General features: G+C 34.8%; 1 protein-coding gene and 1 pseudogene across 1 annotated transcript; both read right to left on the bottom strand.

The window, feature by feature from the left end:
• Nucleotides 1-1,071: 1,071 nt before the first annotated feature.
• Nucleotides 1,072-21,454, bottom strand: part of LOC130046426 (uncharacterized) — a 37,868-nt pseudogene continuing 17,485 nt past the window's right edge.
• On the bottom strand, nucleotides 14,931-21,199 carry LOC125676680 (glucose dehydrogenase [FAD, quinone]-like). Its single transcript, XM_056160193.1, has 6 exons — nucleotides 21,082-21,199; nucleotides 20,599-20,725; nucleotides 20,023-20,231; nucleotides 19,422-19,611; nucleotides 17,730-17,861; nucleotides 14,931-15,110 (listed from the first exon to the last, which is right to left on the bottom strand). The coding sequence occupies exons 2-6, from the start codon at nucleotides 20,717-20,719 to the stop codon at nucleotides 14,977-14,979; spliced, it is 786 nt and encodes a 261-aa protein (XP_056016168.1). The 5' UTR covers nucleotides 20,720-20,725; nucleotides 21,082-21,199; the 3' UTR covers nucleotides 14,931-14,976.

The following is a 21,454-nucleotide window of genomic DNA, read 5'->3' as shown; positions in this document are numbered from 1 at the left end:
TAGAACAAATCAGTTTTATAACGAATTCGTTATATTTGAATTATGAATTCGCTATAAACGTATAGCGAATTACGCTTATAGCGAATTTTTATAGAGGGTCCCCAGAAATTCGCTATATCAGAGTTTTATTGTATATACATAAGGCTCACGGCGGGTGTGGGCGGACGACAGGGGATGCTTACTCCTCCTAGACACCTGATCCCACCTCTCGTATATACAGGGTTCTATGTTTGCCCAACTCTCTCTTTTGTATTGCTTATAGGAGTTATGAAATTGATTGCTGTTCGTGATCTCCACCTTTCATATAAAAGAAACCAGCACTAAAACTACATTAAATCTACAAACATATTTACACTGTATATATTAGTATTCTATGTTTATTGTTTGGGCTCCCCAATCAATGCTTTCTAGGGAGTAAATTAGAACAAGTCCTAGTCACCCAAAATCCTGATCCACAATGTGCGAAGATTTTCTTCATTGAAATTTTGGTTGTAAACGATTTTGAGGGTACTTATGAGGTCATGATCTCGGTCGAGGTTTTTCAGGAGAGATCAATACTTGCTACAAAGAGTCCGAGTGGTCATACAGTGGATTTGGCGAAAGGGAAATAGCGATATAGATGTGATTAAGAGATGTCATTAATTATACGTTTTTATCGATGAGAGATTGTCGTAATATGAAAAACTCTAATGCTAATGATAATGGTCTAAAAAGCGAAACACAAACTTTATGGTTGACGAAAGCAAGTATTGGCCATCCAATATATGCTAGCGTAATTCTTTTCTAGGAAATAAGAAAGTTAACCTAGTTTGTGTGCCATTTCCACTCTTAAATCAAATGAGATGCTCACTCCTCCTAGGCACCTGATCCCACCCCTGGTGTGTCCAGGGGTCCGTGTTCGCCCAACTATCTATTTTGTATTGCTTATAGGAGTTATGAGATTGATCACTGTTCGCTATCTTCACCTTGCATACAATGTTTGATGAATAGAAGCTTCCTTTTGATGATGATGTACATGAAGAGAATATTAACAGGGTTAAGTTTTGAAATTTGTGAACCCTGTTTGTAGATGATCATGCCAATGCATTGGATGTTAAAAGTTAATTAGTAAACGACAATCTTTTGTTCTTATGATTGAAATAAAATTGAAAATATCAAAAATATTTATACCGAATCTTAATAATCAGATCAGCATTTCTTTGTAAAGAAAATTCCAACTTTCGAAAGCAGACAAGGGCATATATATGAGTCAGTCCATTTCAGGTCCTTCACTATATTCATGGATATATACATGAATATTTTCAAATTGTAACTTGATAATATTGATAGATTGTTGAATATGCAATTGTTTCTATCAAAGGGCCCAGGCTAAACCTGTTTTCTTATAAATTGACACTTCTTTCTCTACTATGTTTCACACTGTCGATATTTCTGATGATATCTGCTGCCTTTTCTGCAATCATAATTGTTGGAGCATTGGTATTTCCAGACGGCACATTGCGCATGACGGAAGCATCGACCACTCGCAGATTTTGTATCCCTTTCACTCTGCAAGATAAAACAAATTTAGTCATGTTGATCATTTAAGACCAACATGCATGTGTTAGATTAAACTGTTTCACCTACAATGCTAATTTTCCAGGTCGAACTACAAATATTGATTCCAAAAAGTTGTGATTTTAAAAACCTGACGAACCTTAGCTCGGGATCCACCACTGCCGTCGGATCATCGTTGGCTCCCATTCGACAGGTGGAAGTCGGATGAAGCATCGCATAGGTATAATGTCTTATTCTACAGACCCAATACTCGTCTGAATCTAGAGGTAAATCATCACATTGTGGAGTGTATGCCTCTAAAGGATCCTGTGGTGAGGCACCAATGGACTTGAATGCCATAGTGTCACTTATCCTTAAAATATCTCGCACTCCTAGAAACAAAATCAAACAAGGTAGGGAATATTAGGTGATAAGTATATACACAATTATTAGGGATGAAACGATTTTCTTAGTCATGATATCGATGTTAACGCCATGGCAATGTTTTGAATTAAAATACGCTGTACGTTCGAATGTATTATTGGAAATAAGCTAATTTGAATACAACGTAGTTTAATGTTTTATCATATTACTGACATGTAATAAAAGTCGGTAGGTTTAGGATTTACTTTGTCTCTAATTTCTGGTATTTGTAGGGATAACACTAACTTACTAGTACATGATATATTAAAGGCAATTATATATGATGATATTAACAATAGGTCGTAAGAGTCTATCGATATAAACAACAAATAATCCTCTGTGAAACTTATTTTGAAATGTACATGCCTCTTAAAAATGCTTTGACGTCGTCTGGATGGTCGACGTAGTTTGGATCTATGAGTGGTGGATCAAATGGATCACTACTCTGAAGGCGTATGGTCCCTTTACTCTTAGGATGGAGAACAATCGGTAGCATGCTGAACGTTCCTATATTTCGGTCTTTATATCTTTGAAATTCTTTTTCTTTACCTTCTTTGAGCTTCATAGTACAAATGATATATGCAGAAATCAGAAATTGATTTAAGTTGATAATCAAAATGTATACAACAACACATCAGTAAATTAGCAATTCGCATCCACATGTACAATATATAGGCTTTCATATTCTCCAACCGATTAGGAAAAATACTATATTGAAGAGTAAAGCAAATCTGTTTTACCTCCAGAACAATCAAAACCGACAGCTGTCTACTGACATATCCTCTTCAAATACTACTTTGCAATGATTTTTGTTGTAAAGGAGGAGAACAGTCAATTATATATTTTGTTACAAAGTAGCCTATTGCCAAATCAAACACAAATCAAGTATTGATGAAAAGGTTTACCTTATGGTCAAGATTAAATGCATCTATGTAACTATCATCAATCTCTTTAAAAAACATAAAACTGTAAAATGCGATCTGAAGGTAAGGTGAGAGATTTTCGCCATCAGTGAAAAACGACATGCCCTCGAGGTAAGTCTTGCTCATGATACCTGAAATAACATTCATATGCTGTTGACATAGTCAAATCAGTGAATCAAGGACGGCCTAACAATCGGTTTGAAACAAGTCAGATAACATCTGACCCAATGATAAGTTACATTGGCAAACGAGATTTATTATAACCACTATAGAATTTGAGAAATACTGACTTTAAACGAGATCATTTCAACTTGTTTGTCAGTAGCCTGCCTAAATCTACAAACTGATCACACGTGGAAGAAGCTCTTGCGTATCGAATCCGTTGAGAAATATAAACACCATATGCAGGTGATTATGGAATATTGCTATATAAATATGGGACGTTGACGTTGGAGAAACTGAAATCATATCGTTTATCATAAAGTAAAGTTGTCAGTTTGCCGTTAGTATTTCATTAAACTATGAAAGGTGAAAATAACGGATATTGATCAAACTCATAACTCCTAAAATCAATACAATATATATTTTATCTTAAATTCTAGGGTAGGAGGTATAATTTCAAAACAGTGGAAACACGGTAATTTTCATTTTAGGCCCCATTCTCATTAAACATAATGCAAGGATTTTGTAAAGAACTGAATTTTCTCTCAAAATGCTCCATAAGATAGGTTGTTAAAACTTAGTGGATGAAAATGTGTTTTTTTTTATTTGATATCAATGTTTTATTGTTTACCTTCAAAACATAAAACTTGTAGTGAAGGACTGAAGCTTAATCAAGATAAATGAAATTTAATGAAAGTAAAGGCCATATTCAAAGTCACTTTTTTTTTTACAAATAGATCGATAGAAACCCAATGAATGAAAGTCATGTTTAAGGTCGCATTTACATGTAAGGTCAAATACATTTCATGCAAATGATGTTTTTATTATGTTACACTTGTTAAATCTTGCACAAAAGTCAATCTCATGAAATAATAATTATGTCCATGTTCAGGGATGAGGTTAAATTTATATATTACTATACTGTATCTATTTCTACTTCAGTAATTCTACAAGATCCCTCAAACATTTAGACAGCTTTGATTGTTATCGATTTTTAAATATTATGTACATTGTTAAAAACATCTTTGTAGATTGTTTCATCTACAAGATATTTAAGGTAGCTCATTACACCAAGGCTCATATCACAAGTTAGCAATTTGAATGTTTTGTGAAATTGTTTTATCGATTGATTTGGTTGCATGTCTATCATTGTGGCTCAGTGAATAAAGCATTGGGCTGATGAACCTTAGATCCTGAGTTCAAATCCGCCATAGGCTGTTTTTCATAGTTAATGATATTAATTTTTAAAATCATGTCATTTTTATCCAAAATTGCATATTGTCTGCCTTTTTGACATATATACTTATGATGTATCATATCCTTCATGATGAAATCATTTTTGTGCTGATTTGAAAAACTCTTTAAATTGTAGTGAGCCACCTTAACTCTCCTTGAAAGAAGATTGGTGTATTGCTTTGCACATATTGGTCTATCTCTCAGTTGGTTTATAGACAGACATGGTATTAGAAAATACTTTTCTGTATAGGTTTCCTAAGGCAAGCTGATGTATCCTAGTACATAAACCCTATTCAATTTTAAGACACTTGGTTAAAGGAGTTGGAGTAACAGAAATATATTTAACGATCAGGGGATCAGATTTATGTGGTCAAACATGTGGATTATTTTGAAATTGTGCATATTAATACAGTTTTGGTGTATAATTACTATGATTTGTATAAGATACTTTGAATTACCAATTTCAAAATTAGTTTTTATTAAAATTTTCTTAAAATAAGAATGTTTTTTTTTCCTTTGGTATTGATATAATTGTTGGTATGGTATGTGAAATTCATTGTGTGGTGGATTTTATCGACTTTTTCAGATCTTCTAATGGTAGTCTCTTCGCATCCCTTGATGAATTGGACAATATTATTTGCCGAGCTCAATATTTTCATGAGTTGGCCATATACGACAGAGCTTTTACTAAATGAACACAAAACCCTCAAATTTGGCCTACCTTGGAAGGCTGATGGCTCCAAACATAAGGAAAAAATGCTGAATCAGCTATTTGTGGGGGGTACACATAATAAAGGCATCGGTACTCGATTATGATAAAACATTTTCACCTCAATTTTAGTTTCACTTATAGCATAGAGGAGGTACTTTTTCAGATCTGTCCAGAATTGGACTGCCTATCTCAGTTATCTATATTTCGGATATCAAAAATAGCTGAAAAAGCTGTATTTTGGCTTGATAATTGAGACCAATATGCCTGGAATAGGTGGCGCTGTATACAAAGAACATGCATGGATATATCACTGAAATATTTTGTAAATGGAGATAGAACCCATAGATGATTCTCCATGTAAAATATTACAAGGATTGGTAACATGTGCTTCTGGACTGTTTTGCATGGTTTTATCTGAGACAAGCACTTAAGCTTTTTATCTTTAATATTCATCCATTGAATGAAATTGACAGTTTATTTTCACAAGACATGTTACATGTATAATGGACAAATGGCAGAATACAACACAAAGTAATCGGTATTAAGCGAAATATTTTATATTATGAATGATTTGAGAACATAGTCCTTAAAACATCGATTTTCTGCATTTGTTATACATTTAAATATTTGGTTGTATCCACGCGATCCATGTACACATATATACAAATTCATTTGTATTTACATTTTCTACTGGGGGTTTTCCCCTGTGATAATCCATTGCAGCTTCGGTGTAATGATATCCCCATATGCTGTAGAACTGCGGGTGTGTGTCTTGTAAAGCAGTGCGTGTCATGAGGTCAGTTTTGAAATATTTATAGAATGTCGTGTGTGGTTCAGATCTTAAATGATGCATGCATGTAGAATCATCTTTAATTCAAATGTATCAAATATTAAGTAATCAGTGTCGCATTTTAGGGTATCTACACTGAAAAAGATACCAATCTATGCACAACGACGAGTATTTCATATGGTAAGAGGTCTCGTGTCTAAACGAAATGGAAACCGAGTCATTCTTGATAGTTTCGTTGAAGTTTGTAAATGATCTTCCCATTTGGTGTAAGCTGTCACTGCATACACATGCATCTTTTCTGTGACACCTTTCATAAATTAATTCTTATTAAGTATGAATATGCAAAGCTGTGATTTTTTTTCGATTAAGTACATAGAAAATATTTCACTTTTTCAGAATATACAGAATGTACAGATAAAGGTGCGTACATCTATCTGTAGGAGCTAAGACCCAACTCTCCTAAAACACTTTTACGGCGCAGAAAAATATGCGCACAGTTGAGGCCGTGAATCGCTATATTCTTGCATCGCCCTCAAAAAAATCCCTAACAAACTTCCCCACAATACCTATGTCCCATCGTGGGAACCCATCGGTTTTCTCTCTTTTACACTGCATTCACGCTTTAGGGTCTGTATTCTCCTGTCCTATAAAAAGTATTGAAATACCCCAATTTTCCGACCATCATTGTCGGTGTTTGTATCTTCTGCGTAAGGTTTGAATTTGGATAGGAAAAGAAAATGTTATCATTGTCGATTTTGCATGCTGAATTTCTAGATTATATGCACTCAGTCTCTATACAACCTTTCCCTCTCATTCCCGCTTTTCGTTGACGGACGTCACATCTTTCTCTAACCCTGCAACTATCCATCTACTGTATGTTGATTGTGGTCGATGGTTAATAGTATTTACATGTCATAATTCTGCATACCATAATGCTCCATCAAATGTCATCGAAGACATGTTTTTTTTTAAATTGTATAAATTGTCATGCGGTCAAGAGTGATGGCCATGCGCTGCTGAGATATTTGGATAAGCGGATCATAAGTTCATCCCCAAGTAGGTGCCAAAGTGAGTATCTAGATGTGGTGAATTTTATTCTACCTTATATATATATATATATATATATATATATAAAGCACTAAATAATCACAACTAGGTACTGAAAATTTTTGCCCCAGCCCGGGGTCGAACCGGCGACGTACGGCACCCACCGCCTAGCAAGATTGTCAAACCCGTGCGTAAGTCCACTCGGGCACAACGACTTCCCTAGAAAGGAAGCTTTGTTATGCTCCTAAAGCGCTACTTATACACACTGATGCAATCCCACACAGTCGCTGTGTCATTCAGTGTTTAAGATATTTTATAAGGAGAGTGGATCTCTCGATGCATATATATACATGTATATATATATATATATATATATATATATATATATATATATATATATATATATCCAAATTGTGTTTTTTTTTAAAAATCACAGTGTCCGGTATAAAATATTAAAAGAAATAGAATAAACAGTACACAAAGTTAAAAATTTAACGCAAGCGCTTTCATTTTATAATCCTCAGGCGTTACATTTTAAAATAGTTTTGAAATGGTTTGACGTCATAAAGGCGTCCTAACATTTCACGTACATAACGACGTCATAAACGAATGAAGGGAAAAGGATTTTACGTTAAGCATATTATGACGTCATAGATAATAACAGTAAACATATTTTACAGTAAGCTATTGAGAGCCGGTTTTAAAGTCTTAATAAAGTGTCTTTCTTTTTCTCGTCGGGAAATAGTATTTTCTGTATACAGTTTATAAAACGGAAATACATTGAATTGTCCGTGGCCACACACATCTATATGTTCACTAACTTTAATTTTTCTGTATTCGGGTGCTGAAATGTGTTGTTTATGAACTCGTATACGAGTTCGCAGAGTAGTTCCAGTTTCACCGATATAATGTTTTCCACAGGGGTACGTGAAATGTTAGGACGCCTTTATGACGTCAAACCATTTCAAAACTATTTTAAAATGTAACGCCTGAGGATTATAAAATGAAAGCGCTTGCGTTAAATTTTTAACTTTGTGTACTGTTTATTCTATTTCTTTTAATATATATATATACATATATATATATATATATATATATATATATATATATATATATATATATATATATATATTGGTAGTTAGATAGATACATACATACATAATAAATGCATACAAATATAGATTTGTGTGATTTGCTATATTTTAGAAATACGATTGTGTGACTGTTTGGAAAACCTCAAAATGCATCTCATTTTCCAATAATGAAAAATATATTAAATGTACAATGATAGGTATTCATATCATCTATAGATCAAGGACAGTGAACAATCTCTTAAATCTGAAAAAGAATACCAAATTTCAGTAGGGAAACACGAGCCCTTTAAACATCACAGATGAAGATTTTATCTTGATCAGGAAGAGGTAACAATCTAAAATTGCCATGAAAGCAATTTTATGAAACAAGTCATACATAAATTGATTGATTGATTGACTATTGTTTAACGTCCCTCTCGAGAATTTTTCACTCATATGGAGACGTTACCACTGCCGGTGAAGGGCTGGCAGATTTTGGCCTATGTTCGGTGCTTATGGCCTTTGAGCAGGGAGGGATATTTATCGTAGCACACCTGCTGTGACACTGGACTTTGGTTTCTACGGTCTCATTCGAAGGACCGCCCCATTTAGTCGCCTTCTACGACAAGAAAGGGGTACTGAGGACCTATTCTAAGCCAGATCACATCGGGATCTTACATCATTTAAGGTCACAGAACCGAACAAAGCTTATCCCTTAATTCCATGATTCAGCATATTATGTATGCATTACAAACTTGATTTAAATGGAAAAGTGGAATAACATTATTTCTATCACTGTTTGATATCCTAAACAAATCTAAAAAACTCCATATAGTTTGCCCAACTATCTATTTTGTATTGCTTATTGGAGTTATGAGATTGATCACTGTTCGTTATCTTCACCTTGCATACATGTGAATTTCGCCATTTTCCACAACGATTACTGCAATAAATTAAGCTATTGATTCCTTCCATTTATTAGATCATTTCTATTTTTCTAATCACATCATTACAATATGTGGAATTTTTGAAAAAGTCGATCAATTTTTGTTGATTTTGTGATAAATTTCAAAACATATATATAAATGAATTCTTGAAAATTATAGACTAGTAAATGTACATGATGTATATTATGCTCGAATGATGGCATTTTCTATGTTGGGAAGCACCAGGCCTCGTTGGATTTCATATTATCGATTTCACTAGTCATATTTCATTCCTTTCAACATCACAGAATATATTCATTATGGAAGATTCTCTTTGGACTTTTCGAGTATCATCATTTACTACAATTGACCATTACATCACCTATCATAATTGTCCAGATTTCTCTCGAATATATTTCACACTATCGATATTTCTAATCATATCAGCCGCTTTTTCTGCAATCATTATGGTTGGAGCGTTCACATTTCCGGAAGGAACATTGCGCATGGCGGAAGCATCGACAACCCGTAGATTTTGGATTCCTCTAACTCTGTATAAAAAATGTCAATAATTCACTAAATTGTGTTATAATACCCCTTTTTGTAGTTTGATTATAAACTGTCACAGTTAAGTCCATTGTTTGTTTCTGGTTTTAAAGATCACCAATTTCATTTAATGTATAAAATACATTTAGTGAAAATCGATACATCAATGCATTAAGATATATGATCTATACTGGATTTCATAACTTCAGAAAAAAACATTACAGAGATACATTTCTGGATCCTGTAAATGTTCTGCCAAGTTGCTATATTTGCTTTTCACCAAAACATTAACTGAGACGAAATAAAACCTTCAAACATAGTGTGGCACAACATCTCAAAGAAGTGGTATCAATCAACTTTGAATTCTAAAGCATTTCAAGGAACTTTCAGTAGATTTGAAATCAAATTACTTTTCCAAAATCAACAACATCAAAAAGCATGACTTTTCGATATTGTACATGACCATTCCTCATAAGAAATCAAAGACTAGGCTTTTGATAGTATAGACTCCTACTTCGTTAATAAAGAATAACACAGAAATTCTTATATTTGGTGAACAGTCATCCAAAAAAACTACGTTGCTAAACACCACCTTGATTTTATGCAAAAGTACTCTAAATTAAAAATAGATGCTTGTGTTCCTCATTGACAATATGTACGATGATTATATCTTCCAATAGTCCCTTGAAATTCCCATGGGCAGGAATTATGTTACATTTTTAGCTGAGAAGTTTTTATATTCTTTCGAGGTGGAATTTATACAAAAACGTCTAACTAAGAAGAAAATAACCGCTTTCTGTTGCCTTATTCTTTCGAGGTGGAATTTATACAAAAACGTTTAATTGAGAAGAAAATAACCGCTTTCTGTTGCCTTCAACTTGACGTTTGGAAATATCGACGATGTTTTATTTATAGATAATTATCATTGTCAATCATATGTCGATGCGATATATCTTAATGAACTCATAAAAAATACAGTCTTCCATATGTGCTTCGTTCCTGAATATTGTATTGATCATACCTGTTAACTGCAAACTAACAACTTAAGTATATGGCAAAGGGAATGGATTCAGCTTCGTCATCGTAAACTCCTCATATCTATGTAACAATATTCCAATATTATCTGCATATGGTTTGTAATTACTATAACTGATTCAACATGTACTTGAGTAGTCTGTGTATGATCAGGTGTTACATTCAGGCAGGCTGCTGACAAATATGCTGATGATACAGGGTTTCAACAGCCCCGTTCAAAGTCTATGGTAACTATAACTATCTAATTTAGTAAAACGACCTGTCATCAGGTCAATGACGTCTTTCATACGCATTGTTAGAAAGTTCTTTACATACTGTTTTGAATATTGTTCACTCCGTTTACCTAATCAAGGTATGTGATTCAGGGCGGATGTGAACGATCAACAGGAGATTGTTTACTCCTCATAGGTACTAGATCTTACCACCGATATATACAGGAGATATGTTGTGCCCTAATCGTAATTTTGCGTTCTTTATAGGAATTATAAGATTGATTAATGTTCACTATCTTCAGTTTTTATGCCTTACAGTTAGTTTGACCGGCCAACAGGGGACGCCCCTCTTATGCACCTGACCTGATCTCTAGTGAATTCATAGTTCTGACTATCCCTTCCTCCACTCCTTGTATTATATATAGGAAACCATAAATACACCACTGTTAGTCATCTTCATGCATTTCATTTCACAAATACAAACCTGAGTTCAGGATCAACCACCGCTGTGGGATCATCTGGGGCTCCCATTCGACAAGTGGATGTCGGGTGATAGTCCGTGTAGGTGTAATGCCTCAGTCTGCAAAACCAGTACTCGCCTTAACCTTGTGGTAAGTCATCACACTGGGGAGTGTATGCCTCCAAAGGATCATGTGGTGAGGCACCAATTGATTGAAAAGCTTTAGTGTCACCAAGTCGTAAAATAGCTCGTACTCCTACAAAATAAAGGAATGTGCAAGGTATTATAAAAAATTCAAGTACACTGTATAATCAAGAATGTGCCATACACATATTTGACAACAGATTAAACATCTTTCAATAAGAATGTCAGGGTAGACATGGGTTATATCATAGAGCATTGTGTATATCAAAATAATTTTATATCAAATCCCTATACCTTGACGTCAACATCTTCTTCGATCGAGAAGACGCACTGAGGTCACACACAAATAATTATCTACCCTAACAGTACCATATTTCCGAACGGATGCTGGGGTTAGTTCCTCGACAGGTAAAATGCAAATTTGTTGAAATTATTGTCGATCATCGCAATGTTGGTTCTGCTAGAATGTTTTACAATTTTTGACAAGAATGCAAAAGCAAATGTTTTAATGTAATATTTTCTTCTAAAATGCATTTTTCAAAGTGACTTATTATACAAAGTTTACAGTTTTCATTTGATCGCCGACGATAGTTGTGGTCACGGCTTAGCACTGTATTTCAATTTGCTCCCCTTTCATCGTAATATCGAAAGAATCCAAAAGGAGACAAATAAAAAGTATGAATTGGTCCCCATTTCTTTCTCTATTCGTTAATAATATTAAAGCTAGGAAGATGGGTTCAATGGGAAGACAATTTTCGAAGATTATCGACGTCGACGACCCATTGCACCGCTTATCATTATTCCATGCATTCGCAGTCTCGGAAACTTTGTAAAGCAAAGACAACCTACAGAAAAAATAAGTTAAGGTTGTTGGAGTTTCAAAAGTCTCATTTAAACTCAGCATTTAGCAAATTACTGAGTATCGTTTTGAATTGATAATTAGTTCAAGTGCTGTCTAACGTGTTTCATACCGATTGTTAGGCTGTTCTCGACACACTGATTTTGACCACGGATTACTCTGCTTTCCGGATCAATACATATGACTCACGGCGGATGTAACCGGTCAGCAGGGATTTTTTGCTCCTCTAATCCTACCTCTGGTACGTCAGGGATACATGCTTCCCAACTCTTTCTTTTATATTCCTTATAGCTGTTATGATATTGATCACCGATTGCTATCTTTATCTTTGTTTTTAGAATATACATACCCCTCAAGAACGTCTTTATGTCGTCTGGGTGATCAAGGTAGTTTGGATCTATTAGTGGCGGATCAAAAGGATCATCACTCTGAAGACGTATGATCCCTCTACTTTTGGGATGGAGAAGAATCGGTAGCACGATAAATGTTCCTATGTTTCTGTCTTTCTTTTTTTGAAATTCCTTTTCTTTGCCTTCTTGTAACTTTAAATGCACAATCAGAGCGCATTGTATTTACAAAATAGAATACATATGTCACTAATATTTTTATGTTAGTCAACGAACAATTATACAGGTGTATGAAATTCAGTTTTGAATGATATATAAATCATGTCATCTTACAGGAAATGATTTTGAAATCATTTGGAATTGATCAGATTTGCAAATTTGTCTGCAAATTTACAATTTGAAATTAACGACAAGTGCACCCCTAGAAGAAATATGGGGTAAATACCTTTAAATTTAGATTAAGCATCTCTATAAATTGCTGAGTGAGTTCTGGAACGTAAGAAAAGCTGAAGAAGTGAAACTGTAAATGAGGCGGAAGATTTTCGTCGTCCGTGATAAACGCCGTGCCCTCAACATGGGTTTTGCTCAAAATACCTAAATTTGACATACACTCAACGTAATTAGACAATTATTACAAAAAATGTTTGAATGTCTTAAATTGCGTGCTGAGAAATAAATCATTTTTTTATCTCACTGACAGTTGAATAACTTTGTTTGACTGCATTTATCTATTTAATTGATTGCTTATCTACGTCCCGTAGGGAGTATTTCACAGGGCAATAGGGGTGATTGTACTTTTTCATGCCAATGCCATCAACGACACGGGACCTCCATATTAAGATTTTAATGTCTTGGGTTTAACGTGGTCATGGCAAAAGCGGAACTCGATGTTACGTCCCCCGGCTACGAAGCGAACATTCTACCACAGAGTTACAGTGATCGATCATTTAGGTAATTAAATGTAGTTATCAAAATATTCCCTACACATGACTTATGAAAGACGAAAATAACGAACAGGGATCAATCTCATAACTCCTATAAGCAAAACAAAATAGATAGTTGGGCAAATACGGAAACCTGGACATATCCGAGGTGGTACCAGGTGCCTAGGAGGACTAAGCATCCCCTGTCGACGGGTTACACTCGGCATTAGCCCTATATCCTGATCAGGTAAAGGAAGTTATCCGTAGTTAAATCGGTGTGCCAAGAGCGGCCTAACAATCGGTATAAAATACACCAGATAGCATTTGACCCAATGATAGGTTATGTATTGAAATACGTTGAACATTGCGTAATTTGAAAATCGCTGTAAAACTAAAACCAAGAACACAATGTTTTCTACGACTAATACATCATGTCCACTTCTGTTTCATACTTAGATATTTTATTGAAAGTAGACATTAACGGCAAACTAACAACTCAACTGTATGACAAACGGGATGATTTCAGCTTCTCCATCGTCAACTTCCCATATTTATGTAGCAATATTCCATTATCACCTGCATATGGTGTTTATATATCTCAACTGATTCGATATGCAAGAGCTTATTCTAGGTATAGTCAGTTTTTAAATCGAGGTAAGCTACTGACAAACAAGTTGATGGTACAGGGATGTCAACAGTCTCGATTGAAGTCAGCATTTCGCAAATTCTATGGTCGTTATAACGATCTAGTTCGTCAATACAACCTCGCATTTGGGTCAAATGCTGTCTGACGTGTTTCATACCGATTGTTAAGCCGTTCTTGGCATACTGATTTTGACTGCGGATAACTCCGTTTGCCTGATCAGGATATGGGGCTCACGGCGGGTGTGACCGGTCAACAGGGGATGCTTACTCCTCCTAGGCACCTGATCCAACCTCTGGTGTGTCCAGGAGTCCGTGTTTGCCGAAATATCTATTTTGTATTGCTTGTAGGAGTTATGAGATTGATCACTGTTCGTTATCTTCACCTTGCATTTACTTTTCAGGTAGAAGTTTTTAAATAAATAATTCTTGATATGAATATAAAAACAGGCCAGCTAACAAAGGAGTACCATTCGTGCCCATGGGGATTTCAACAGACTATTGGAAGACCTGATCACCAAAGACCTCGAAGATATTATCAATGAGAAACTCTAGCATATTTCTTTTTCAGAGTACTTGTGCGTCGAATCAGAGTGGTGTTTGACAACGTACTTTCTTTGGATATGATTATTAGTAAATGAGTTGTGTGTTTTCTATCTCCAGCCTTGTTTTGTAACTGAAACCATATTAATGATAATTATATTGTACCCCCTTTGATTTTAGATGCTCCCTCGGTCCTATTCCAGACAGCATCAGGATCTGGGGTGAACTGACAGCTCCTGCGGAGACTATAACTTCTTTGTTTGCCATTATCACGTGCTTCCTGTTGTCGTTCACAAACATGACACCCACTGCCTTCTTGTCGTTGATCAGAATCTAAGAAAAACTCATTTCTTTTTACACCAAATAAATACCACTGATACAATATGTTTGTAAGTAAGTACGTAAGAAAGTAGTTAAAGCTAATTAATAATCAATAATTATGTACATGCCTTTGTAACATGAGAATTGATGGAGACGTGAAGGTTCTTGTGTCCCATGACAGGTCTTAGAAAGGCTTTGGCGTTGCTGTAACGCTCTCCTTTATTAACCGTTTCCTGAGACGAGCAGTAACCTAGGATTGATACAATGAAAAGCGAATATAACGAACAATGATCAATCTCATAACACCTTTAAGCAATACAAAATAAAGAGTTGGGCAAACACGGACCCCTAGACACACCAGAGGGACAATGTAATTCATTGATAAGAAATCATAAATTAAATGATTGTATTTGTTTACTTGTTTGCTTTTATGTCCTTTAGGCACGTATTGAGACATCGCCAGCTGTAGAACTAAAGTACTAAAACTTGAACCTCTGCTTAGCGCCCAGGGTCAAAGCATTGAGGGTTGTCACAAAGCCTGTGACGATAGGGAATACTCGTAGATAGACTCTTTTTCCGAAAGACCGTCATTCTTACTACTACATGTCAAGTGTTTGGCGAAGGAGTAATCACTGCCTATCTTTGCGTCGTAGGTTTGACACGCGGGTAGGTTAAGGATTCCCTTATAGAATATTACAGTGCACTTTATGCCTTTACTTCTCTGAACTACCAATGTATGACGTCATAATGGAAAATGACGTCAAGTCACTGCAAACTTGAGCTGTTATGACGGGGAGAGTGTCAAAAACTTCAAACCTTATTTCAAACTGACTATAAGATGTCAGAACGCTATTGCAAATTTCACGTGTCTGAATTGTATTTTAATATCTTATATGTCCGAATATTTCAAAATAGTTTGTTTAATTACCCTTGATTGAAATTCAGCGTGTTTACATTGTTTTCGAAAAATATACTTTTGAAATGTACTCTATTTTATACCAGTGATGAGAGGTAGAATTTATGATGTGTTTATAAAAGAGTCTAGCGCAGGCAATTGAGGATTCATTTGAGATCTTTTACGGAAATCGTAAGAGGAGTTTGTTCTCTACCCGAATCTTGCTTGGTTAAATGTTTGATGGCTTTGTTTGAATACAGATTACCCCCAAATGTGTAGGTAAGTGTGTCGGTAAGTTGAACTTTTCATGAAACACGTGTATTTTGCACGCAAGTAGTACTGCCATTTTTCCCAAGCACATTTTGGATACACAAGGATACGATGAGTTTATTTATCAAACAAAAAGTTAAAAATAATTGTTAAATGAGCTTCGCTGAAGCAATTTATGTAAAACACTTCAAACAATTATAAATGACCGTCACGTGATCAACGAAGTCATGTGATATCATCACAGATATGCTAATATATAGCCGAGAGAACCTTCTATTTAAATTGTCTGTACTTAAGTATATAAATTACAAGTGAAAACCAAAAACCGATCTCGCAATCCAATGTATGTTTTGAACGCATTTCAAACTCCGGGAAGCCTTAACATAGCTGTGCACGGCCATTGCACTATCGGGACTCAAACTCACGACTTCCCGATCATGGAAAGCACTGGAATGCCGGCGAATATTAATGATTCATGAAATATGACACTGCATAGGGTGTTTGCGTCAAAGTCAAAATGTGAATTCTACACCAATAAAAAAGGCAAGAGGACTATAAATAAGAATATTCCCTTCAATCTAAACTTTTCAGATAATTTTGATGTTTTTCTAAGTAATTATGATGTTAAATATTTATCTGTTAATTTCTTGCTCTAGGAAGGGGCATTATAACATAATACTTGTGCCGTGGATTTACGATTCCATCTTCCTCTTTGGTTAATCATTTATGACAGAATTAAAATATATCAAATACGAAATAGTGATTACTTCGAAGTATCTAACTGACTATAAGGTGCATATAGTTGTATTCTATTTATGTATAAAATCAGATTCATCCTGTTTTGAATATAAATTTCAATTATGTATACAGTGTCACCTCGCTATATCATCACTCGTTATATCGCCACCCTTGGATACTGCCATCAAAATTTGCAGAACGAATTTATATACACGCTATAATCCGATATAACACCAAAATCATTTCGCCAGCCGCCACCCTTTTCAGGTAAAAAATATTAAATACCTTTTTATATCCTCTGATAAGAATACAAACAACCAGATGTCAGAAACCATGATTTTACATAATAAGTCTGCCCGGGGGACTGTAACGAATGTAAACATAGCGTGCGTCATACAGCCAAGTAAGTATAGCTAACTGTGATAATAGCTTGAACATAATCATTTAAAATTGTTTCTGAAATTGTCCAGTAGAATTACTCAGGACTTCGAAAACAATAGAAAAATGAAACTGATATTGGCTGTTGTAAATGTTGCTTACCATGTGACCAATTTGTATGTCGCTGTGTGTACTGTTATAGTTCTATGTTCGAGATAAAAGTTGAAGCCAATTCATGTATCTGTCAATCGTGTTCAATCATCATAAAACCTACCACAAATAAAATGGCTTTAAATACATGTATATGTGTGTTTCAAGTGCAGAACACCACACCATTTACTGAAATTTTAAGAACTAAACGAAAACAATTTTTATTGTTTGCATACCTTGTCATATGTGGAAGACAATACAAGTAGAATAATTCATCAGTTGATCAACTACATGTTACCTAATTGATGAACTAAAATGGCTAAACTTTTTATAATGCCACCCTCAATGTAACGCTATAATATAACGCAGAAGCTGACAAGATATCGAGGTGATAATATATTTATAGACCACTGAAACTCAAGAATGTTATTATTTTACCTATTTGTGATTTGCCATTACAATCTGTGGTGGGGTATCCGAGTTCTTCCATTGCTCGGGCATATACATTCTTATTGAGGGGTGTGGCAGTCCCGTCACTGACCGACAAATAACCGCCTTTTCCATGGTATTCTGATCATACAAAATATAAAAATTAATAAGTAATGCAAATAAACATTGTTATTGTTTGACATCTAACAATAATTATGGCGTGTTTTGAGGTGCTGAAATGTGAAACTTACATTTGACATTTAAAACACTCTAAAACGAAAACCTGAATCCATTATCAAAGGTGAGTTAAATTTGCGCTTATTTCAGGTCACATATTTACTTAGAGCGAATAAATACTCAAATGCACATTTGAATTACATTTACTCAATAATGTTATTGGAATGATATTACATCGTTTTTTATTTCCAAACATATACTCTATTGTTTTTGATAAAACATAAAGCTGTCTATTCGGACTATCTAATGAGAGCAAACAGCGATTAATTAAGAAACGAAGATAACAAACAGTTATCATTCTCACAATTCTATCAAAAATACAAAATTACGACGAGAAGGGTAAACCCGGACCATTGGATATATCAGAGGTGGGATCAGGTGCTAGGACGAGTAATCATCCTCTGATGACAGGTCACACATGTCGGGTGTCCTATAATGGAGTAATTCATAGTCAACATCAATATGTAAAGAATGGTCTAAAAATGATATGTAGCTCGCCACACAGCATTTGACTCAGTAATAGCTTGTATTCGCAAATTAATTACTTTCGTAAATGATATTACGAATACAAAATGGAGACAGTGGAACGCTGACTCCCGGACATGCCAGGGTTGGAATTTGGTGTCAGGAGGAGTAGGGATCCTTATTGACCTGTCCAACAAGATGTGTGCTCTATGATGAATTAAGAAAAACAAACTATGAGAAATTTTATAATGTGGCCCTGTCCATCCGCAATAAAAAATATAATCTAGCACACAGCCATTACGAATGAGGCGAAGACTGTCTTATCTTTATATGAACATCAATTTGTCAACAATCAATAAAAGTAGTTTACATGATATATGCCTATCTCAGTTAGAGTTGAGAGCTTCTAACTTTGATTTAGTTGCATACATAATAAACCAAATTGTCACAAGATAGAACTTAATCATAAAACACGCATCCTTTAGTAAATCTTTGAAACATAACACCAATTAATTGTCCAATAAATACCGATGTTTAGATTTCCAATGATTATATATAATCTAAACAATTCGGGTGTAACCAAACATGATGAGACCGATTCAATTTATTTTTTTTATTTTTATTTTTTTTTTTACAAAGGTACACCACTGTTACAATAACGCATATTTGGGTTGATAAGGTGGTAGTTCCCAATATATTCAAATAAATAAATGAAAAACAATAACAATCATATGCGTCAAATAAATATTTTTTGTAGAACCCCCCCCCCCCCAAAAAAAACGAATTATCGCCTTGCTCTTTAGATTTTCTTCATTTTATCATAATCGTAATTTAAATTTTCTCCTGATTAGATTTGATACTTGCATGGGTGTGAAATTTCTAAAGGTGGTTAGGGGCTAAACATTTCTACAATTTATATTTACTAGTTATTATACAAAATCGATCACTGACTGAAAGTGACGAAAACGGTATCTTGTCAGTTGACATGTATATATCAACCTGAGTTTTGAAGTTCCGGTATCTGAACATCTTCTGATTTGATGAAATATGGGAGAACGTCTCTATAACTCCATCCTGTACACCCCTCTCTTGCCCAACCATCGTAGTCATGACGACTGCCGCGGATATATTGCATGTAGTTCATGTTACTAGTTCCTCCAAGAACTCTTCCTCGTGGCCAGGCACTTCGCTAAATTCCAAATATATTATTCCATGTACATATACAAATAGTAATCACAATTTGGTTCATTTGGAAAATAGAAAGAACAATAGAGGCTAGGGTTCCCGATTCTCGATCCCGGCAGGAAGGCATGCGTAACATATGAAAATGAGATAGTGCATGCTGTATTGCCTTGCGCCCAGCATTGGAGGCGAAAGGCACGAGTCTTTTTAATGTGACCATAAATACTCTCGGTAGGCGGTGTGGTAATAGCACAAACACAATGTTACAACCCTGTGAGCCACTCATAGGTACAATATATTTTGTTATGGCACTTCAACATACAAACAAGATATCATAGCTGTCAAAATACCCAAATCATTGTTTGAGTTGTCAGTCAGAAAGAGGACTTGTGATTATGGTACATTAATAGAAATATACCTTGTCACGCATTGCCAAACATGCTTTTTTCTGAGGTACGCTTTTAAACATCCAGTCTTCCTTTGATAACTGTACACTTCCGGCGGCAAATGGGATACTGATATTGACATTTTCAAGTTCGGAAGCACCGGCTTCTAGGATAAGTACTGAGGATTCCGGATTCTCCGACAATCTGTTTGCAAGAACACATCCAGCGGAACCTGCTCCTACTGAGAACCATTGGAGGGAATGACGTTTTATATTATCATCGTTTTTACTGAATAATTGTTATATCGGATTTCAAACATTTTGGTTGAGCATCACTGAAGAAACATTATTTGTCGAAATGCGCATCTGATGCATCAAAAATGGTACCTTATAAGTTTTACATATACACTATTTTGTTTTTCATGAAAACGTATGAGACGTTAAGTAATTCCAAGAACAGGGTCATTGAAATAAGGATTTATGAAAATATTATTCCAAAGAAAATAAACATCTTACGAAATTCTTTTTCAACTTCATTTAGATATTCTCTAGATGTGCTCGTCTATTTTAAATGAATTTATGATTTCAGTAGATACTGGTTTTACTTACGTATAATGTAATCATAGGACGAATTTAACAAAATTTGTTCATCTGTGTTGTTTCTGTTCTTTGTGAAATACATAACTGCTACAGCAAGGATTAAAACAATCACGGCCGCCTTCAGTACCATATTCTCCTAAAAATCCCCACAACAATGAAGTCAAATACAAATTGCAACTAAAATGACAAAAAACATCAATGTCGAGCGTATGTACTTTACATTGAGGAAAATGCAATTGCCAGCAGTAGTGACCTATTTATTTTAAACCCAGCCTGCCGTAAATCATTGCGATTTGAAAAACGTCGATACATTCAAGTGTTTTGCATTATTACTATTATGTTATCGTGATCATGATCATTATTATTACTATCATTATTTTCATTATTACATTAATGTATTCACCAGCATTATTGTCATCATCACCATATCGCCGTATCAAAAGACGTCGTAGGGATCGTAGCCTAATGACATTTGCTAAATATTTTTATTACCAAATATGCGTTCTTGTTTCCACTCTGCCAGTGTCCACAGTTTGTTAATCCAACATATACAGGTTTCTACAGTAGAAAGGTTCACTCATTAATTTGTACACATCGCACTTCAACAAAAGAAAAACACTCTATATGAGACGCATGTTATTTACCTATGGTAGTTCGTGTTTTATCATACCCTGAAAAAAGGGTGCATAGTCATTTTCACCCTATGAAAATATTATCCGAGGTCATTTTAATATTCCTTTCAAATGAAAGTACGAATCAGAAAATATTCTATTCATAAGATGAAATGAATTTCAATTATGTTTTCCTTAAGAATAATATCAAATCTCCATGTAACCATCACTTTGCCAGATAACTGATACCTTGT

This window comes from Ostrea edulis, chromosome 3, assembly GCF_947568905.1.
Source record: "Ostrea edulis chromosome 3, xbOstEdul1.1, whole genome shotgun sequence".
Classification (NCBI taxonomy): domain Eukaryota; kingdom Metazoa; phylum Mollusca; class Bivalvia; order Ostreida; family Ostreidae; genus Ostrea; species Ostrea edulis.
The sequence above is the reverse complement of the archived record's forward strand: the minus strand, read 5'-3'. Positions and strand labels throughout refer to the sequence as shown.